Consider the following 18788-nt stretch of genomic DNA (forward strand, 5'->3'; position numbering starts at 1 on the left):
GTTGCAAAGTGGCCTTTACTAAACCTCCAGGGAGGTAATCGATGTGACTATAAACAAGAGTGAAGAATTTCAAGCATGAAGTCGTTTGAAATTCAGCAACTTCAAGCAGCAACCTTTTACCTGTCTCTGCACTGTTAATATCAAAGTGTGTAGACAAAACAAAATGCCAAAAGTAAACATTTTAAATGTGTAACTATTTTAAAGATAAAGCCATCATTGGGATTTTGATCTTTTTCATTCCCTAATCTACACAACATTTCCATCTGTCTACACATCTGTAAATATTTAGGGTTTGGATTTGAAATCAGGTCAGTCAAACATTCTTAGAGAGGCACAACTCACTTCTTATGGCAAAGAATGCCGTGAAGAAATAATTGAACAAATAACTGAAACTGAAAGATTTCCAGAATATAAAATCCCTCTGATACATGTTTTTAGTATCATTTTATGACATGTTCATCCGCATTATGATATTTGATATTAGTCTGAAAAGGTTTCATTTTGTTTAGCTGCTACACGAAACCACAGACTGGATTCTGTTGTAGTTAAACAAAATGGATCATTTTGGTCTCTGGAACATTCTCAGAATAGGTGACACCTGCATGTTCTGTGAAACCTGTGAGTACCTCTTGGAAATAATGACAGCATGGGTTAAAACTTGGTGTCAGAGCGGCTGTGTATGTTCACATATTTTATAGATGGAGTAATTTTGTTGGATAATGAGTTCATGTTATTCTTCAGTTATGAAATGTTTTAGGCTGTTCAAGAGATCTGTCCCATGGTCACCAAATACCATATCAGTAACTATAGCACTATCCCTCCACAAGCAAGCAAATGAACATATATCTGCAAATGCCAAACAATATAACTAAGTGACTAAGTTTACAGATATAGGTGAAATGAAATGACATGCAGCATTGGACATGTTGAGCTCTGGAACTGGTAATTGCAGATTAATTTACAGATGTTTTATGAACCATGTGGCAAAGGTTTTTTGCACCTGGATGATACACTCCCTTACATCTGTAACATCTTTAAAAACTGGAATGCAGTTCATAGCTTCCTCAGTCTAGACCTTATCTGAGCAGGAATGTCTTGGATGTTGATTAAGATAATGCCTTGGTAGAGGAAGATGCACGCAGAATTCTTTACACAATGTCTACAGCAAAATATTATGCAATTTTATAGAAAAATATTCCTTGCGTGTGGTTCCAATGAGAAAATATGTTTTAAGGTTTTCAAAGTTTAGTCACTTGTCATAAAAAATCCATTATGAATAGCTAAACAGACATGATTTTACAAAAGGCACAAAGAGACATATCTCTGCAAACAGTTCGATTTCAGTGCTTCTAGCATTAACTGGACTTGTGTCTAAATGGCATTGAACTGAAAGTTCATTTGAATCATACTGCAGCAGCACTCTGCTGTGTCACATGGTGTTTACCTCCTGCATCTATGAAACAAGTTCAAGATACCCAGAATATCTTACTGTGATCTGGCTTCACTTACCCTGACGTCGGCAACGTAGGTGGTAATCAACTTGATAAATCTACCCAGGGTTTCTCAATCTAGCAACACGCACGTTCACATGAAAGGGGTGATGTTAGCAGCATCTGACCAGTCACAGATGAAGTCACCTCTTCCCATCTTTGGGAAGCAAAGATGGGAAGAGGGTAAACACATAATACAGAGTAAAATAATAGAGCCACTCTAGACAACGCAGTTTGAGTGTGTGAGAGGAAGCATTGCACACTAGTTTAGCATTAAAGTGCTACTCCTTTTTCTTTTTTAATTTGTTGCGCTGTTCAAAGAAATCCTTAAAAGCCCCAAATCACCATGACATTTAGTTCATGATGAGTATATGTGACTCTAAAGCCTGAAAAATAACAACTCTATTTATGTTTGTACTGGTTATCTTCACCCTGCTTTTGAGACCAGCTTTTTTTCAGTGTTCTGTGATTGGTGAATAGAGACGTATTTGGGTTGAGGTTTCCTCCATTAATTGCCATTGACAAAGACGGGTATACGTAGAGCATGCTGGTCTCTCATTCAGACTGACTGTTCGGCCTTGTTGACTTGTCATGTGTGGTGAGACAGCAGCTGTCATTCACTTACACAGACTTGTCCATCCGTATAAACATTCTTGTTGATGCAAGCAAAGGGAAGTTTTTCCTCTGACAACAGCCATGAAAAGGTACTCTGTGCTTCGCTTCTTTTTAGGATGTCACATTTTCTGACCTGTAACCTTTGACATGTGTCTGTGATTGGCCTGAATCAGGCGATGTGTGCTTCAAGTGGGTCAGATCTCAGGATAAGTCAGGATGAAATACTTTTCAGGGGCTTTTGAGACAAAGAGAATGATTGATGTGTTCATGTCTTTGAAACCTCTTCAAATTGGTACATCTCCTCTGGGCTCAGCATCTGGTTTTTGGAGTGTTCATTTTCCTGAGTTTATTTCTGAAACTAGGTCTAAAGCGGGTCTATTGAGACTAACTTACCAGGGCTGCATTTACAGAAAAATTATTTACAGCACAGAGATAAGGACTTTCTTCATGTCTGTACATTAAAGCACTCTTTTCAGTGTTTAGATACGTGATGAAATTCTGCCAGGCTGTGCCAAATCTCACAGTCAATAATGAGGGATCCATCAGTGGCTATACCTCATGGTTTGAAGAGGCTCCACTCAACTCGTCTATGTTTAAACAGAGATAAAAATACACACATAAGGGTATGAGTCATACATTTATGACTTGTTTTTGAGTTTGGTTCTCAAAGAGAGTTGGAGTGGTTGAGCCTGCTAAACAGAATCAGAATCAGAATACTTTATTAATCCCGAAGGAAATTACCCAGGAGAATTCCCCCTCCACCTGCCAGACACTTGTTGGGAATTATTCCCTTAATCTCCTTTTGACTGCCTGCTGTCCTTTGTGCTTATTTGTTATATTCCCTAATAGTGTCAATGACTAGCTAGAGAAGACAGCAACATGGACACGGCTTTTACTAGGTTGCTCATCCAGCCTACAGGTAAAATGTGAGGGTTTATACTGTTTGTAGTAATGAAATCTTTGCTGGTATGTTAATAGAACATCTAAACAGTGCCCTGTGGGCTAATTGTATGTTAACAGCCGTGATGGAGGCTCTGTAGTTTTAGAAAAAAGACATCTTGGGACTATACGCTGCATTTTTGCCTATTCCACAATGAATGTGGAATCAGGGCAGGCAAACAAGTGCATAAATCAAACCAGTGAGCCTCAGAGGGGAAATGGAAAAGAGAGATGGGCAGGAGACCAGATCATGTCCAGTCAGGAAAAGATTTTCAGTTCCTTGGCCTCTATAGGCAGTAGTAGAATTATATTAATAACCATTAAACTAAAAGGTTATAAAGAATATGACGACCAGCGTAATTTTACAGTGACAAGTTCATGTATCAGCACTTCATTTCCACTGTTTATAAGATTTGGGGAAACCTGAAGTCAGCTGAGACTGAAGAAGTCACTTGGATGAGTGACGAAATGTTTCTCCCACAAAACGCTACGTCCAGATGAACAGAATCAACTTTTGGAGATTTACTTTCCTGGATGATTGAGAATGCATCAAGACCATTTCTACACAGGTCTATTTTTCAGCGCTAACAGCATTCCAAAGAAATGATTCTGTAAAATGATCTTTGATAGTTTTTCTTTGGTCTTATTGGGGAAAGCAAGCTGATAAGACTCTCTATAAAAGAGGATTATATAATTATAATTAGATAATGATAAGTAAGTTTTAAAGAAAATCATTGAACTAGGAGCTTGTATCTGAATAGTTTTCATGACAAAAAAATGTGAACTGGTGCATATGTATGGCTGCCAAAGTGAAGCTGCATTCAAGTAAAGCCTTAGTGACTATTAATTCTTCTTTTTTGAAAAGTGCCATTAAAAAAGAAACCATGTTATATATATACAGTTTCTGCTACAGTGACCAGTATTTGAATGTTTTTTCCTGCAGATGTTCAGTAAGGTGACCGATGCAGCAGGTGCAGGTAAGACAACATTTCTGTTTTTTATTAGTGGCTGCCCGACAAAATGCCTGTCTATGCAGTGCATGCTGGGAGAGCATGTGACCAGACAAAATGCTTTCTGTGTATACCAGAAAGCAGTGGGGGGGAGGGGGGGGGAGTAAATGCATATTAATAAGCATTGCTTTTACCTGTTTAAAAAACAAAACAAAAACAGTAATAGTTAGTATTACACTAAAGCTAAGGGTCATTATTTTTGTATAGCTATAATCAAATGTTAAAGTGGACTGGCACCTTCACTTAGTAAGGAATTAAATCTGATAAGTAGGTTAATGCATATTACTATTCCAGTGATTGCATGGAGGTATTTGTTGATTAATACAATTATGGTCCTTACATCTTTAACATATCCTTTTCCCTTCATATTCATGTATTCATTGTGCAGATGTAAAGTTGCGCTCACGGTACTTTAGCATCTAGCTAGCTACAGAAGAGTGAGCATAAACAGAGTAACATTTTTTTTGATTGGTAATTTCTAATGCAATTTTTCAAATATCTCAGCAAATATAATGCACCATGATTTTTTGTTGGAGGGGAAAAGGATTAGTCTACAGCCAGATTACCATCAGTGAAGTGCGGTCCTGTATGACAGCGGTCCCCAACCTTTTTTGCTCCACGGAGCGGTTTGTGTCCGACAATATTTTCTCGGACCGGCCTTTAAGTTGTCGCGGATAAATACACCAAAATAAAACCTGTATCAGTACAAAAAAAGTTTAATTTATTTATAACACAAGGAAAAAGACCCAGGGAAACAGAGTTAACAATAAAAACGATTTAAAATAAATAACGATAAAACCCCTAAAAACCATAAATTTCACACCTGAGCTTCAACTCTCGCGGCCCAGTACCAAATGACTCACAGACCGGTATCAGTCTGTGGCCCAGGGGTTGGGGACCGCTGCTGTATGTAATTTTTAAAAAACAACCCTCTGTGCACTCTGAGGCTGGATTGCACGCTGGCTCACATGGTGGCATTCTTCAGGCACCAGACAATAAGACTGATGGCCACAGGTGGCAGCTCCCTCCCAACCGTGTCTTGAGAATGTCCAAATGCACAGAGTCTTGTTTTAAAGGCCTTTTATATATTGGTCACGTGGTAGTTAAAATTAGGCAGCGTGCCAGATCTTTGTTTCTGTTTTGCTGTGAGGAAATATTTGGCTTGGTGTGATGTAGGCCTTGTGGGGCAGCTGCAGGATTTGGGTAGATGCCATTTTAGTCTCAGGTTGCACTCTCACATGACCTCAGCTGTACACGATTGCACCGCACAAGTGGACATTACGGTCTGGAAAAATTCCATGTCACTTTTATGAAGCAGTTAACTAATGTGCGGTCTGGTCGTGTGAATGAGATATGTCCTGTGACTGATTCTTGGAAAGTGTACGAGCACAGTGAAAAACATCAACAGATCTGTCAACCCAGATAAAAGATTCCCATCAAATGATTTCTGATGGGAATTTTTTTTAATTTAGTTTGGATAGTTTGATTGGAATAAGCTAGATTAGACACAATATCCCTACCTACTTTATTAGGTCAAAAAGCACATAGAATCTACAAATGGTTTCGACATGAACCAGTGACACGGAGAATGATCTTGTAAAAGATGGTCTTTTCTCATTAGATGTGAGTTTTCCTAGTTGTATTTTGCAGCTGGGCTGCAGGAACCGCTTTAAAGACATGAATATGAGACAGCCAGATGGTCCTCGGTGTAGACTATAACATCACCGTCCACCTCATTACATTGACATTGGCCAGAAGAGACGTTGTTTTTGTTGTTGCTTTTAATGTGCTAGAAATGTCCTGCAGGCTTATTACACATTCACATGACTTGTATGCAAGGATGCCCAAAAGTTTTTTTACAATGATTAATGCATGATGGGTTTCTGTAAATTATGTTATTGTCATATTTATTAAATATATATTAATTAGTATTTATTTAATTTTTATTCTTTTTTTAATTGCCACCACACCTGATTTTTATTAACAAAGTGTGGGAAAAAAATCTTTTGTTAGCATGGTGGTCGGTCAGAGCAGCACAGCTTTTAATGGTGTTGAATTCTTTTGAACATTGAACGTCATGTTTGTAACTTATAATAGAACGAGCAGAGAGCAGAGATCTTTGAAATAGTTCTTCCTACTTCTTGTTGTTTATTTAAGATCATGTTGTGAGTCATTTCTGGAAAACAGTCAACCTTTTAACCTTCTTGACTTTTGGTTTTGTTTTTTCCTGATTCAAAAGAAAAAAGAAAAGCCTGGAGCTTCATTCAAGCCACATATGGAAACACTCAGAGAAGATGGAAAAAAGCTTAATACTGATTTTGAAATGTTTAATTTCTGAAGATATTGCTCAACATTTATAGAACGTTTTTTAAACCTTGCATAGACGATGAGCAAAAAGTACCTTAATCCCTGTCACATACAGTCATTTGTATGGAAATCCAGTCCCTCCTATGTCTTTGATTGCAGTGTGGAAATAATTGGCTTCCTTTGGTGAGATGAGGCAACTATGTTCATCCTCAAAATCCCACTGCCTGACTGATATTAATCATAGATTTAATGAATCCTCAGTGACACTAATGCTGAAAGCTGCACATTCGGCCAGGTCTCTGCCAGAGATACAGATACAATACAGATAAGTAGAGTAGTGAAACTGCTTTTACTGTCTTCACTGAAAGATTTATTTAATCGTAGGAAGAAATTTAGGTTCATTAATAGATGTGTTTTGGATTTTGTGTCCAGCAAAAGTATATTTTCTTAAATTTTTCAAGTTTCAGTGAAGTTTAGACACACAGAAATGGCTCCAAGACACAGCTATGTCGAACTCTGTGACTTTAAACTTGCGTAAGTAAGTGGTCTTTTGCTTTATGATCAACATCGTATTACCCAAGCACCAGTCTGAGAGAAAATCACACAAATGTGGCTTAAAAAGCACTCTGTGGCCCAGAACTGTCAGGCTGAGGCTTCCCTCTAATACTCTCATTTACACAGATCCTGTCTCTGAATACATATGCTAATCTACTTTCGGTGTGGAAATCTCTTGCTGCTGATTATAAGAAAAACAAAGGGGAAACAAAGGGGGAAAAGAGAGTTTTCACAACTAAGTACACCCTTACTGATTCCTTCGGAATTAAAAGGATAAGTTGCACCAGTGTGCTGCTAATCCCGTGCACTTGATTAATTAATGATCAGCATGTGTGTCCATCTCTATAAAAGCAGAAGCTTAGGCTGTCTGCTGGTTTGGAGCGTTTATGTGTGTTTTAACATAATACCAATCTTACCAGAAGTGGGCGTCCCTTCAAATTCACCCCAAGGTCAGACTGTGCAATGCTCAAAGAAATTACAGGAAAAAACTTAAGAGCTGCATCTCAGCTTCTACAGGCCTCACTTAGAATGTTAAATGTTAAATTTCATGACTGCGCAATTAGAAAATGACTGAACAAGTAAGTTGTTCAGGAGAAGGATTGCCAAGGGCTTAGGTTTGCAAAGTTGTGTCTAAATAAACCATTTCTTGACCAATGTCCTTTGGAGAAACATAACTCAAAGTGGAGGTGAAATACACAGCCCCACATTTGGCAAAAAAACAAACTTAGCACATATGCACAAATGTCTCATACCAACTAATAGGCACTTGGGCTTGTTTTGCAGCCACAGAACCTTGGCACATTGCAGTCATTTAATCAACTATGAAGTCCTCTGTCACCACAGTATTCTAGTCAGATGTGAGGCCATTTGTCTGACAGCTAAACCTTGGCCAAAACCGGATCATGCAACAGGACAATGACCCCAAGCACAGCAGCAAATCTACAACAGAACAGCTAAAAAACAAAAGAATCAAGGTTGCAATACCCCAGTTCAGACTTCGGCCTGATTGAAATACTGTGGTGGGACCTTAAGAGAACCGAGCATAAATGAATACATGCAAACCTCGGTGAACTGATGCAATGTAAAGAAGAGTGGCAAAATTTCTCTACGAGAAATTGTACTTCACTTCCACAGAACTGCATAGTGTCCTTTGAAAAAAGTTTTCATATGACTGTAAATATAAGCAGTGAAGCTTGAATTTAAAAATATTTTTTGCACACTGAATAACAGCACATTTTACAGCAGATTTTATTGATCTAACAAAGGGGACAATAATTTCTACATTGAGGAAATGACCAAAATCTATCCTTCAACCGTTTTTCAATAACCACTCATTTAGTTAGGATTGCAGGAGAATTGAAGCCTATCCCAGCTGACACTGGCCCATTGCGGGGCTAACACAAAGAGAAAGCAGACATCTTATGAACAACTGAGAATCACCAAAATTAACTGAACATGCATGCCTTACTTTTGTGTGAGAAGAAACAGGAGCAGACTGAAAAAGCCACAGTGGTACACCCTGCACCAGTGTGTCACACTGAATGCTTAACTTAACTAATAATGACATGCATAGGTGGTAAATTTAATCTGTTATGCTTAAGTGCTTGCATGCACAAAGCTTACTGTGGATACTATACAGTACCATTCAAGATCACATAAAATATACAGTAAGATTCTATTTTAAATGAATTTTTACTTTAACAAATTTGTTCTGCTCACATATTACAGTTACATCTTATTTCCTATGAAGTATTTCGCTCATGATCCTGATGACTGAGGCTGAACTGCAGAGGGGTTGTAAAATCCATAGTAACAGAGCTAGTTGCTTGCTTTGTGTATAAGGCCCAGGTGTTTTTGATCAGACTGTGAAAACTGAAAAAAACCTGTACTTATTTATGTGAAACATCACCACAGATGTTTTCTCTAGTCTGCTATTAACAGTATAAAACTAATATGACAATGTTGACTTCCCTGGACAGTTCCCCTTGGCACCACGTCAAGTTTAATCAGGCTCTGATGATTGGGATTAATTGCACAGTAGAGCTAGAACCATTTACCAGCCTTACTCATGATTCCCACAGTGAAACTGGCCAACATGAGAATCCTTCTCACTGTGAAATGACTCCTCTGTTGAGCCTTATGTATACACTGCTATTATAAATCACCAGTCCGGCTATAGATGGTGCACCAGTGGGTATTATATAATGTCCACGGCTAGTAATGCATTAAAGCAGGGTTGCTGTTTTTTTACTCCTGCATATTCTTCAGCTGTTCTCAAACTCCAGTGTCACCCAGGGTCACAGCCTGCTGATGGAGACTGACTGTGACCTCAGACAGCTGCAGTCGCTCTCTCTGTTTCTCTCCCTGGAGGCTGGTTAGACTATAATATACACATCACAAGAGCATCATGGAAACACCTACGCAGTTCTAATCAGAACATATACAAGCAAAGTGGGCTGGTGGGGCTAGTATTGAAATCAGATGTAAGTTTTAGGCTGTGTGAAGGAATAATAACTCTGTTGTTATTCTTTGTTATGGTCTGACCTCATTCTCATTCCATACTTAGCTAAGTGTCGCATTTTTCCCTGGGGAAGAACAAGGAATGGATCATTTTGAAGGAACTCTGGTCATTTTCCTATTTGCCTTGAATTGTTATTGTAGCATTATTTCTCTTTGTTAGAGCACATCCAGAATCCAGTACAAATATGTCCAAAATTGTGTAGACACTCACAGGAGATTGTGAAACCTCGGAAAACCCATAAGCATGAATATACAGCTCTAGTGCTTTGAAAATGTATCTGCCTCCTTCTTTCTTTCTTTTTGCACATTTGTTACTCTTACATATATTACATATACTATCTCTACTTTTAAGATTAGGCTTAAAACTTTCCTTTTTGCTAAAGCATATAGTTAGGGCTGGACCAGGTGACCCTGAATCCTTCCTTAGTTATGCTGCAATAGATGTAGGCTGCCGGGGGATTCCCATGATGCATTGAGTTTTTCCTTTCCAGTCACCTTTCTCGCTCACTATGTATTAACAGACCTCTCTGTGTTGAATCATATCTGTTATTAACCTCTGTCTCTCTTCCACAGCATGTCTTTTATCCTGTCTTCCTTCTCTCACCCCAACCGGTCGCAGCAGATGGCCGCCCCTCCCTGAGCCTGGTTCTGCCGGAGGTTTCTTCCTGTTAAAAGGGAGTTTTTCCTTCCCACTGTCGCCAAAGTGCTTGCTCATAGGGGGTCATATGATTGTTGGGTTTTTCTCTGTATCTATGAAGCGCCTTGAGGCGACTTTTGTTGTGATTTGGCGCTATATAAATAAAATTGAATTGAATTGAATTGAATTGAATATTTCAGATCATCAGTCAAAATTTAGTATTAGACAAACATAACCTGAGTAAATACAAAATGCAGTTTTTAAATGGTGATTTCATTTATTAAGAGGAAATAAACTACCTATCTCTGTGTGAAAGTCTGAAAAACCTTTTAGTCAGCAGTGGTTTTTACTTTGGAACTCTCCCATTAAGGCTATTTTTGTCCAGTCTTTTTCTCATTGTTGAAACATGAACGCTGACCCTGAAACAAATGAGACATGCAGTTCTTTATATGTTTCTCTAGATTCTTTTATGACCTCCTGGATAACACTCTAGCTCTTGGAGTAACTTTGGTAGGTCATACAATCCTGGGAAAGTTCACCACTGTTCTAAGTTTTCACCGTGGTTTGCTGTAGTCCCAGAGCCTTAGAAATGGCTTTATAACCTTTTCCAGACTGATGGATGTCAATGATTTTGATTCTCTGCTGTTCTTGAATGTCCTTAGATCATGGCATAATGTTTTACTTATTGGGGCGTTTTAGTCTGCTTTATTTTGCCGTACACTTTTATTTAAGTGGTTTATTGAGTCAGCAGGTCTGACAGTAATCAGTCCTAGGTCTGGGTAGTGATACTGAACTCCGTAAATGTAAACGTGTCAAATATGCAAAAAAAAAAAAATTTTAAAAAGAAAAAATCAGCAAGGGGCAAATACTTTTAACAGCCTCCGATTTTTTTTTCTCTCAAGGCTTTTCACAAGATTCTTACGCCTGACTGCAGAGATTTTGTTCCCATTCAGCCACAAGAGGATTAGTGAGGTCAGCCACTGATGCTGGTGATAAAGGTGGCTTCAAATTTTCAAGTTCATCCCAAAGGTGCTGGATAGGGTTAGGATGTAAGAACATCAAGTTCCTCCAAATCCAAATTGAGAACACAAAAAGTGTGAATATATTTTCCAAAATGTTTCTGTAAAATTGGGCACACACTGTTGACTTGGCTGCCCCATTATTTGATTTTCTGTGATATTATTGCTACGTGAGACGATATATTATATATAGGCTGTAAGCAACACCAAACCAGATGATTTATTATTCTTGTTAGCAGTCGAATGAACCCTTTGAGATCCAATTCATAAGAAGTGATGACTGACTTAGACCTTAATTCAGTTCTTCTTCTCCTCTCAGCTGTTTCTTTTAGTGGCTGCTGCAGTTGATCATCTGCTTCCAATTCACCTAGTCCCTTGTATCTTGTTCTCCCACACCAACCCACATGTCCTTTACTAGATCCATGAATGTTCTCCGTGGTCTTCTTCTTTTCCTTTCCATGTTCAACATCCTTTTTCCAATATATCCACTATCCCTCCTGTGTCCAAACCATCTTAACCTCATCTCTCTAACTTCAATGTCAGCAGCTGAGAGGCTTTTGACCATGCCACATACAAGTATGTATGCCACCTTTAGTCAGCACACAAAGTCCTTAAAGGAAAGGTGCTATAATTTGCACGCAGTATTTCTTGACAAAGATGTGATTGCTGGCCAGAAGTGCAAGGATTTAGACATCAGCTGTTCTGTCTGATAAAGATGAAAGAAAAAGAAAATTTTCCCTAAATTGATTTACTACTACCACTATTACTACAGAAAAACTAACGTTCACAAAATCGTCCCATTATTTTTACTCTCCTCTGGCTGTTTCCCGACAGGTGCCAGATCAGTGACATCATGCTCTAAATTTATAAGCAGATAGATGCAGCTCAGACTATAAAGGGTGCTGCTGGCATGACAAATGCATGAAAAATTCCACACATGGAAAGATGGAAAACGACTTGCGGTTTCCTGAGAGCAGAGGCCAGCTCGGCAGTTTCAGAGGGAGAGCAAGGGTGGGGGCGGGGGTGGAGGTGGGCTGGACTGCTAGTATTTCTGGACTTTTCTTTGTATATACAGTAATTTGTCAAGGTTGTGAAAACATTACAGAACAGCGTGGTTAACAAGGTCTGAAATCTTTTAAAGTTTTCATTGTAGTTTCAACATTTTCATTGCAATTATTTTAGCAATCATATATGCAATAGCACATAATATCATTTAATAATGCCTCGAAGGCCCTTGCACTGAATGAGATCATCATGTTCTACAGTTTCTTACATTGTGGGGCATAATTTATTGCCCAGCATAAATCATCTGGTTTGATCCTGTCATTGTGTATTGTGTGACACTATCTCCCAAGTGTATGTCCTTCACGGAGCGGAAATGGGTTTATTGTTCTCATTCCCAATTACACCCATGCTGCCAATTAGAGAAAAAAGCAGGCAATAAATCCTTTAGGGATCAGCTTCCTCAGTTGGTGTGCACGTTGGGGTAATTCAGGCCTGGGTTTTGTAAACTAAGCCGAAGGCGACATGGGCAGCCGTGTCAGGACGCAGGCCAGTTTCACAAGGGCAGAAACTCTGTGTGTGAGTGAGTGTGTGAAGCAACACAAAAGCTACCAGGTTGGTCCACCACTCAGCTGCCAGCTGAGAAGAAAAGCAGAAAGAAGATTGAGGAAGTAATGAGCCAGGAAAAGACACACCACTTTAGGGTCCCACACCAGGATGTTGGTGACCAAACAGACAACCGGCTCATGTCCACGTGTCTCCTTTTGTGTGTAAATGTTTACCAATCTACTGGAAATGAATGCAAACAGTAACTTCTTCCTCACATAAAGCTTCATCGAATCTGGTGATCCACTTTGTACCTCAGTGTTCCTGCAAAACACACACACACTCAACTTCCAAGCCAAGAACATTTCCTCAGGGCCAGTTTAGATACAATAACTTCATTGGCTCTCGCAGTGGCCTTCCAAATTTCCCACATAAACCGCAGAGATTCCAGATGTTGCAGGGAGGCAAAAAGTCTGTTCCTCCGCTGGGCCTCGAGCCCTTGCCTCCGCATCCTCAGGTTGACCAATCGCGTGGCACATCTCACATCACGCACTGTGTGTTTTTGCACTGAAGCAAGGCTACAGGCAACCATGCTGCTGGAGATTTAGATAGCCGTTCCCTTTTCACTTGTACCCAGATAACAAAAAAAAAAAAAACACAGCACGCTCTTAAAAGAAGCTCTGTCCTTGGGCGGTGTAGCACTGCAGCTTTCTTGTGGTTTCAGACCTGATTGAACAATTTGGCTCAGTAATCAAAGAGCAATAGCAGGCAGAAGCAGAGCAGACTTCCTGCATCCTCTCTGCTCTCTGGCTCACCGGCTTTAAAACTCAAGGGCCCACTAGGACTTGTTTGTGTCTCAGTGTGAAAACAATACCTGTACTGTACTTCCAGCTTATCATGGTTGATGAGTTGAGCAGAATTTTTGGCAATAGGCTTGGCGATTCCACATGTGCTTCATTATGAAAACTGTTTGAGGGACAGAGATAAGTGGGCTCTGCCCCCCCCCCCCACCACCACCACCCGATGTTGTTAACCTAACTTTGTTTTTTAAGCATGTGGTCTAGGAATTCCCAAAGTGGCAACACACAGGTTGGGAAATAATGTGGTTTACTAATCATAATAAGGAGTTTCAGATCTCTGAAAGCCAACTGTAACAACTTCAAATGACTTTTGAGTGACTTCTGATGTCCTATTTGACATTTGTCATGGGAGGGGAGAGTACAAACACTTACTGTGGCTTTAATTTTAAGCAGCTGTCAATTTTTCCTTTGGTCTCTGTTAGCGTTTTAACTCTGTCTTCTTGGAAAATGCTTATCCTGAGCTATAAACAGTAACTTCCTGTTTCAGTTTGTGTCATTAGGGCTAAGGCCCTGTTGAAGAAAACAAATGGGATTCAATGAAATGTCACAGTTATGTTTGAGAGGCATAAAATGTGCCTTTGTGTTGATGCCGTAATGCACCAGTGATAGCAACAAGTGCAGATCATGGTCCACTGACAAACTCTTCAAGCTATATTCAGTTTGCTTGTTTGTGTCTAGTTTTCACTTTCATTCCTTTTTTCTTGGTTAAGTTCACAAAAAAAAGATTGACAGGTTAAATTATGCCTGTTCACAAGATTAACCTATTGCATCTCTTAAGTGTGTGATGAGTCGCTATTGGCTTGACTGGCTGCATCATAGCACAAAAGTCAAAAGACAGCTTGTGTGTACATTTGAGATGCCGGCGACTTTGACAAAATGGTTAGGTTTGATGCCATGAGAATAAGAACCTCGTCCGAGATGTAATTTCTCTAAAGTAATCCCGTTAGCTGTATGCTGCTGATTGCTTTGAAGGTACCATGGAGCACAAGCTAATAAACATTTTTACATCAGCTGTTATTGAGAAGCAGTTATTGAGAGAGAAGTGTACCTCTGTGATTAAATCCTCATTGCTCTAATAGAAACCAGGTGCCGGAGAGTTGTGTAAATGTTTTCCCATGGATTTTTGTGGGCAGAACAGCTTTAAGAGATTCAGACCTGACACCATTACATGCTTTGTCATTCAATTAAACAATAGCCACATACGCTTGTCATGCCAGTTTTACATTCCTCAAGCCTATTTTTGCAAACTTTGACCCCTGTGGACTTACGCATCTACAGAAGCTTCATGGCATGGGGAATATTTGTATATGTTTTTGAGTTTTACCTCACTTATAGTTTAATTCAGGACGTCAAGTTATGTAACCTTCTACTGCAATAACAAGATATGAAGAAACATGAAAAATCTCAGTTAATCTGTTGAAGAAAGACTAAAAGTAAATGATCATCTATTTTGGATTTAATGGCTTTAAAAAGAGCAAGCCTTACTAAAGGAAGAAACCATTACGTTACAACAGACGGCCCTTTAAGAAAACAGAATTAGTGGCCACTTTAATGGATTGGGACCAAAGTCAGCCCCTCCTTCCTCAACCACATAATCTAAACCCAGATATACACCACATGTGTGGCTCTGCTGGAAAAATGAACTTGGCTTGGGAATATATGGTCAGGAAATTTATAGCACATGCCTGAGACAAGCCCTCAGGGGCAGGGATGGAGGTGGAGGAGCGATCTCCCCATTCCCTGTGCTTTGTTTCCATTAGGCTGGGAAGTGCAATCTCCCAGACATTTCAAGGGGGCCTGGTGTAAGACCTCCTGGCCAAGAACATGACCCATTCAAGGAGGAGAAATCAGTTTCCTCGCATCGGGGATTTTCCCACTACAGCAATGGGACAGCATTCCACATCTGTCACCAGACATAGGCACAGACAACGGTTCAAACTCTGGAACCGTTCAAATGTAGACATATGATGCATGAGTAAATATCAGTGTGTTTATCTGTAGGTGTTTATGAAGGATGGAGAGAGAGGGTGGACAAGGGAGAAAAAAAATGTAGTCCAGAAAGTACAGCACTTTTTCGGGGAAAACGGGAAAACGAGTGCTGCCTGGCCAAAATAAACAAGTGGGTGAGTCAGCAAAGGGAAAACATTCTCAAGTTGACTGATGTTTCCTCTCTTTGCATCTGCTATTACTTCTGCTGCCAAGGACTGCTCCAGAGGCTAAGTCATTGTCTAGCCACAATGATCCACAGTGTGATAATGCTCGTCTTTACTGTCCAAGTGGCTTCTTTTTAGAGTAAGTAGGTTGTCTTCTTTCCTCTTTGGTGATTCATGTCAAAAGAGGTCCAAACCTAGTTGCTGTTCTTCCTCCATCACCTTTGCTCTTTAGAAGATGACAGGGTTGGTATTGTCTATCTGTCCGTTCTTGCCTTCTACGTCACTGAGACTGGAGACTCGTCCCTTGTTTACATTGCCAAGATCTTGTCTTCACTGTCCTTTTTTCAACCCGTGTCTACTACAGGTGCATCAAGATGGGTTCTTTGTGACAAAAATCATGTTATAAAAAACCTCCCCAGAAAGACTAAGTCAACAGTCGTTACTGTCTTTTGTGTAAAAATTAGATATTGTGCTGTCTGTTGACATTCTGGGCTTTTCTCTGTGGGCTTCCTGGGTCATGTGACCAGTGTAAAACAAAGTGCTTGACTCGGCCTGACCCTGACCCTTTCTAAAAGACTCACAGGATCAAATGAAGCAGCTTCTTTACTGAAGTGTGTACGTGTGTTTTAGTCCTCCGAGCTACATTTTAGCCCGAGGTGAATAAGTGGTACTGAAAATAGCACCACACTGATCACTGGCTGCGGAACAGGCCAGTGGCGGGCCTAAAAAAAGCATCTATATTTTCTGAAATACATTTCATTCCTGTCACTTGCTAAGAGTGACAGATCGCTTATTATAGAAATACAGAAAAAGGATGTTACACACTGAGAAAACGGTAAATGTGTAAATTTTGATATTTTGCCTGGTTGGAAGTATTTGATGTTTGCAACATAAAATGAGAAGTATGCAACTGTTATTGTTGTCATGTCAGATAAGCTAAGATCAGAGGGGTTCTATGGGCTCCTACGTGCAGTTTCTAACTCTCCCTAACATCGTATAATTTCACTTTCAAACAGAACAAATGGAAAACTGAGCCCTTCATTAATATTCTCAGCTGCACACACTTTGGTGCCGAGATATCTCACTATGTGACCTTGCTATAATGTTTAAATCACCTGTCCTGCTCGGTAGAAAAATGGTCTGTGTCTTTTATTAATTTCAGCACTGTCACATCAGCTTCATACTGAGAGGGCAAGCTGGGGTCAGCAGAGGTTTAGTTATTCCAGAAAGTGTCATTCTGTGTGTTTAGCATGGATTTAAACCTGTTTAAACCAGCAGCAATCCCAGCTGGTGCCCATGAAATGAATTCAGCTGATATGATATCACTGCATTTAGGTCATGCACTGCCTGAGCGAGCATACAATAATAGGAGGAAATTCCTAAAATAATTATGGTAGAACGATCATTGAAGCTGCTGTCTTCAATGGCAGCAGCCAGCTTAGAAGAGCTTACTGTAGTTATTCTTCAGGGATGACCTGACGATTTCTTGCATTAGGATTTTTGTTGCACATTTTTGGAAAAAGAAATTTATTAAAATTTTTCTTAAACATGTAACCTGCTCAGACCTACCTGGGGAGAACACTCTGAACCCATGTTAAGCTTTGAGTAATAGACCACATTGTCCCGAACAGAGGTGCAAATTCTGGTAACAGCTAACGCATACACTCACAGGCTATTTCATTAGGTGCACCTGTTTGGTTGCTCATTAAGACAAATATCAAATCAGCCAATCACATGACAGCAGCTCAGTGCATTCAGGCACGTAGACATGGTCAAGATGACCTGTTGGACTGAAGTTAAAACTGAGCAACAGAATGGGGAAGAAAGTGACTTTGAATGTGGCATGGTTGTTGGTGTCAGGTAGTCTGGTCTGAGTACTTCAGAAACTGCTGATCTACTGGGATTTTTAGCACACAAAAGTATATGGGGTTTATAGAGAATGGTCCAGGGAAAAAAAATGTCCAGTAAGCAGCAGCTCTCAGGGCAAAAATGCCTCATTGATGTCACTGGTCAGAGAACAAATTCCCGACTGCTTCGGTCTGTTATGAAGGCAACAGTAGCTCAACTATTCGTTACAACCAAAGATTGCAGAAGAACCTATTTGAATGTGCAACATGCCAAACCTTGAAGCAGATGGGCTACAGCAGTAAAAGACCACACTGGGTGATTTTCTTGTCAGCTAAGAACAGGAAACTAAAGCTAGAATTTGCGTTGATCAATCCAAAATCGGACAGTTGAAAATGTTAATGTTGCTACTTGGTCTGATGAGTCTCGATTTCTGCTGCGAGATTCAGGTAGTAGGGTCAGAATTTGAAAGCATGGATCGATCCTGCTTTGTATCTGTGGGTCAGGGTGCTGCTGTTGGTGTAACAGTGTGGGGAAGAATTTCTTGGTATACGTTGGGTCCTTTAGCACCAACTGAGCATCATTTAAATGCCATGTCCATCCCTTTATGGCCACAGTGTATCCATCTTCTGAGCATCTTCCAGCAGGATGGTATATCATTTACTTTGTCATCCACCAGATCTTAAGTAACCTTTAAGATGTGATGGAACATGAGATTTGCATCATGTATGTGGAAGTCTGTGATGCTTTCAGAATTAAGGCAGAGGACTGAGGTAGCTATGAAGGCAAAAGGGAGTTCAACCTGCAGGGTTTGCCTGATGAAGACTATATGTGAGTTGTCAGTTATACCTAATAAAGAAAGACTGACTGTAAAGATAATACACAAATTTGTAAGTAAAATAACTGAATAATTATTATTAATCATCACACGCAAAGAATACCTTTAATAGAGCATTTGTGTAATTTTGGATTTATTTATTTCAGTGCTATTTTTCTGGATTTTCATATTAGAATATTGTGACAGTACAGGAGAAAGTGATTGCTCACTTGTGGATTCTGTCATTTGAGAACCACTGTGTGTATTTGCGGTGTTGCGTGGTTTGTAGCTCGTGATGCCTTCCAATGCCCTACGTAGACCTGGGCACTACTTGAAAATTGAACGAGTACAACTGTGGAAGCGTATGTATGCAAAGCGTTAACATTGTACACAATATTGTATTGACTGCTCAGCTGTAATAGTGCTGATAAGATGACAACCAGCGTTACAAATGACAGAGTCAGTTTTACGAT

At 39.8% G+C, this 18788-nt stretch overlaps 1 protein-coding gene across 5 annotated transcripts in view; it reads left to right on the top strand.

Moving 5' to 3' along the window:
• stard13b (StAR related lipid transfer domain containing 13b) overlaps window positions 1-18788 on the top strand; it is a 70608-nt gene that overhangs the window by 21340 nt on the left and 30480 nt on the right. For all 5 annotated transcript variants that reach the window (XM_085131441.1, XM_085131440.1, XM_085131443.1 and 2 more), the window contains one exon: window positions 3988-4021. In XM_085131441.1, the coding sequence (XP_084987567.1) occupies window positions 3988-4021 (34 nt within the window). The remainder of the gene's footprint in view (window positions 1-3987; window positions 4022-18788) is intronic.

The sequence above is a fragment of the Neolamprologus multifasciatus genome, chromosome 14 (assembly GCF_963576455.1).
Source record: "Neolamprologus multifasciatus chromosome 14, fNeoMul1.2, whole genome shotgun sequence".
Taxonomy (NCBI): Eukaryota; Metazoa; Chordata; class Actinopteri; order Cichliformes; family Cichlidae; genus Neolamprologus; species Neolamprologus multifasciatus.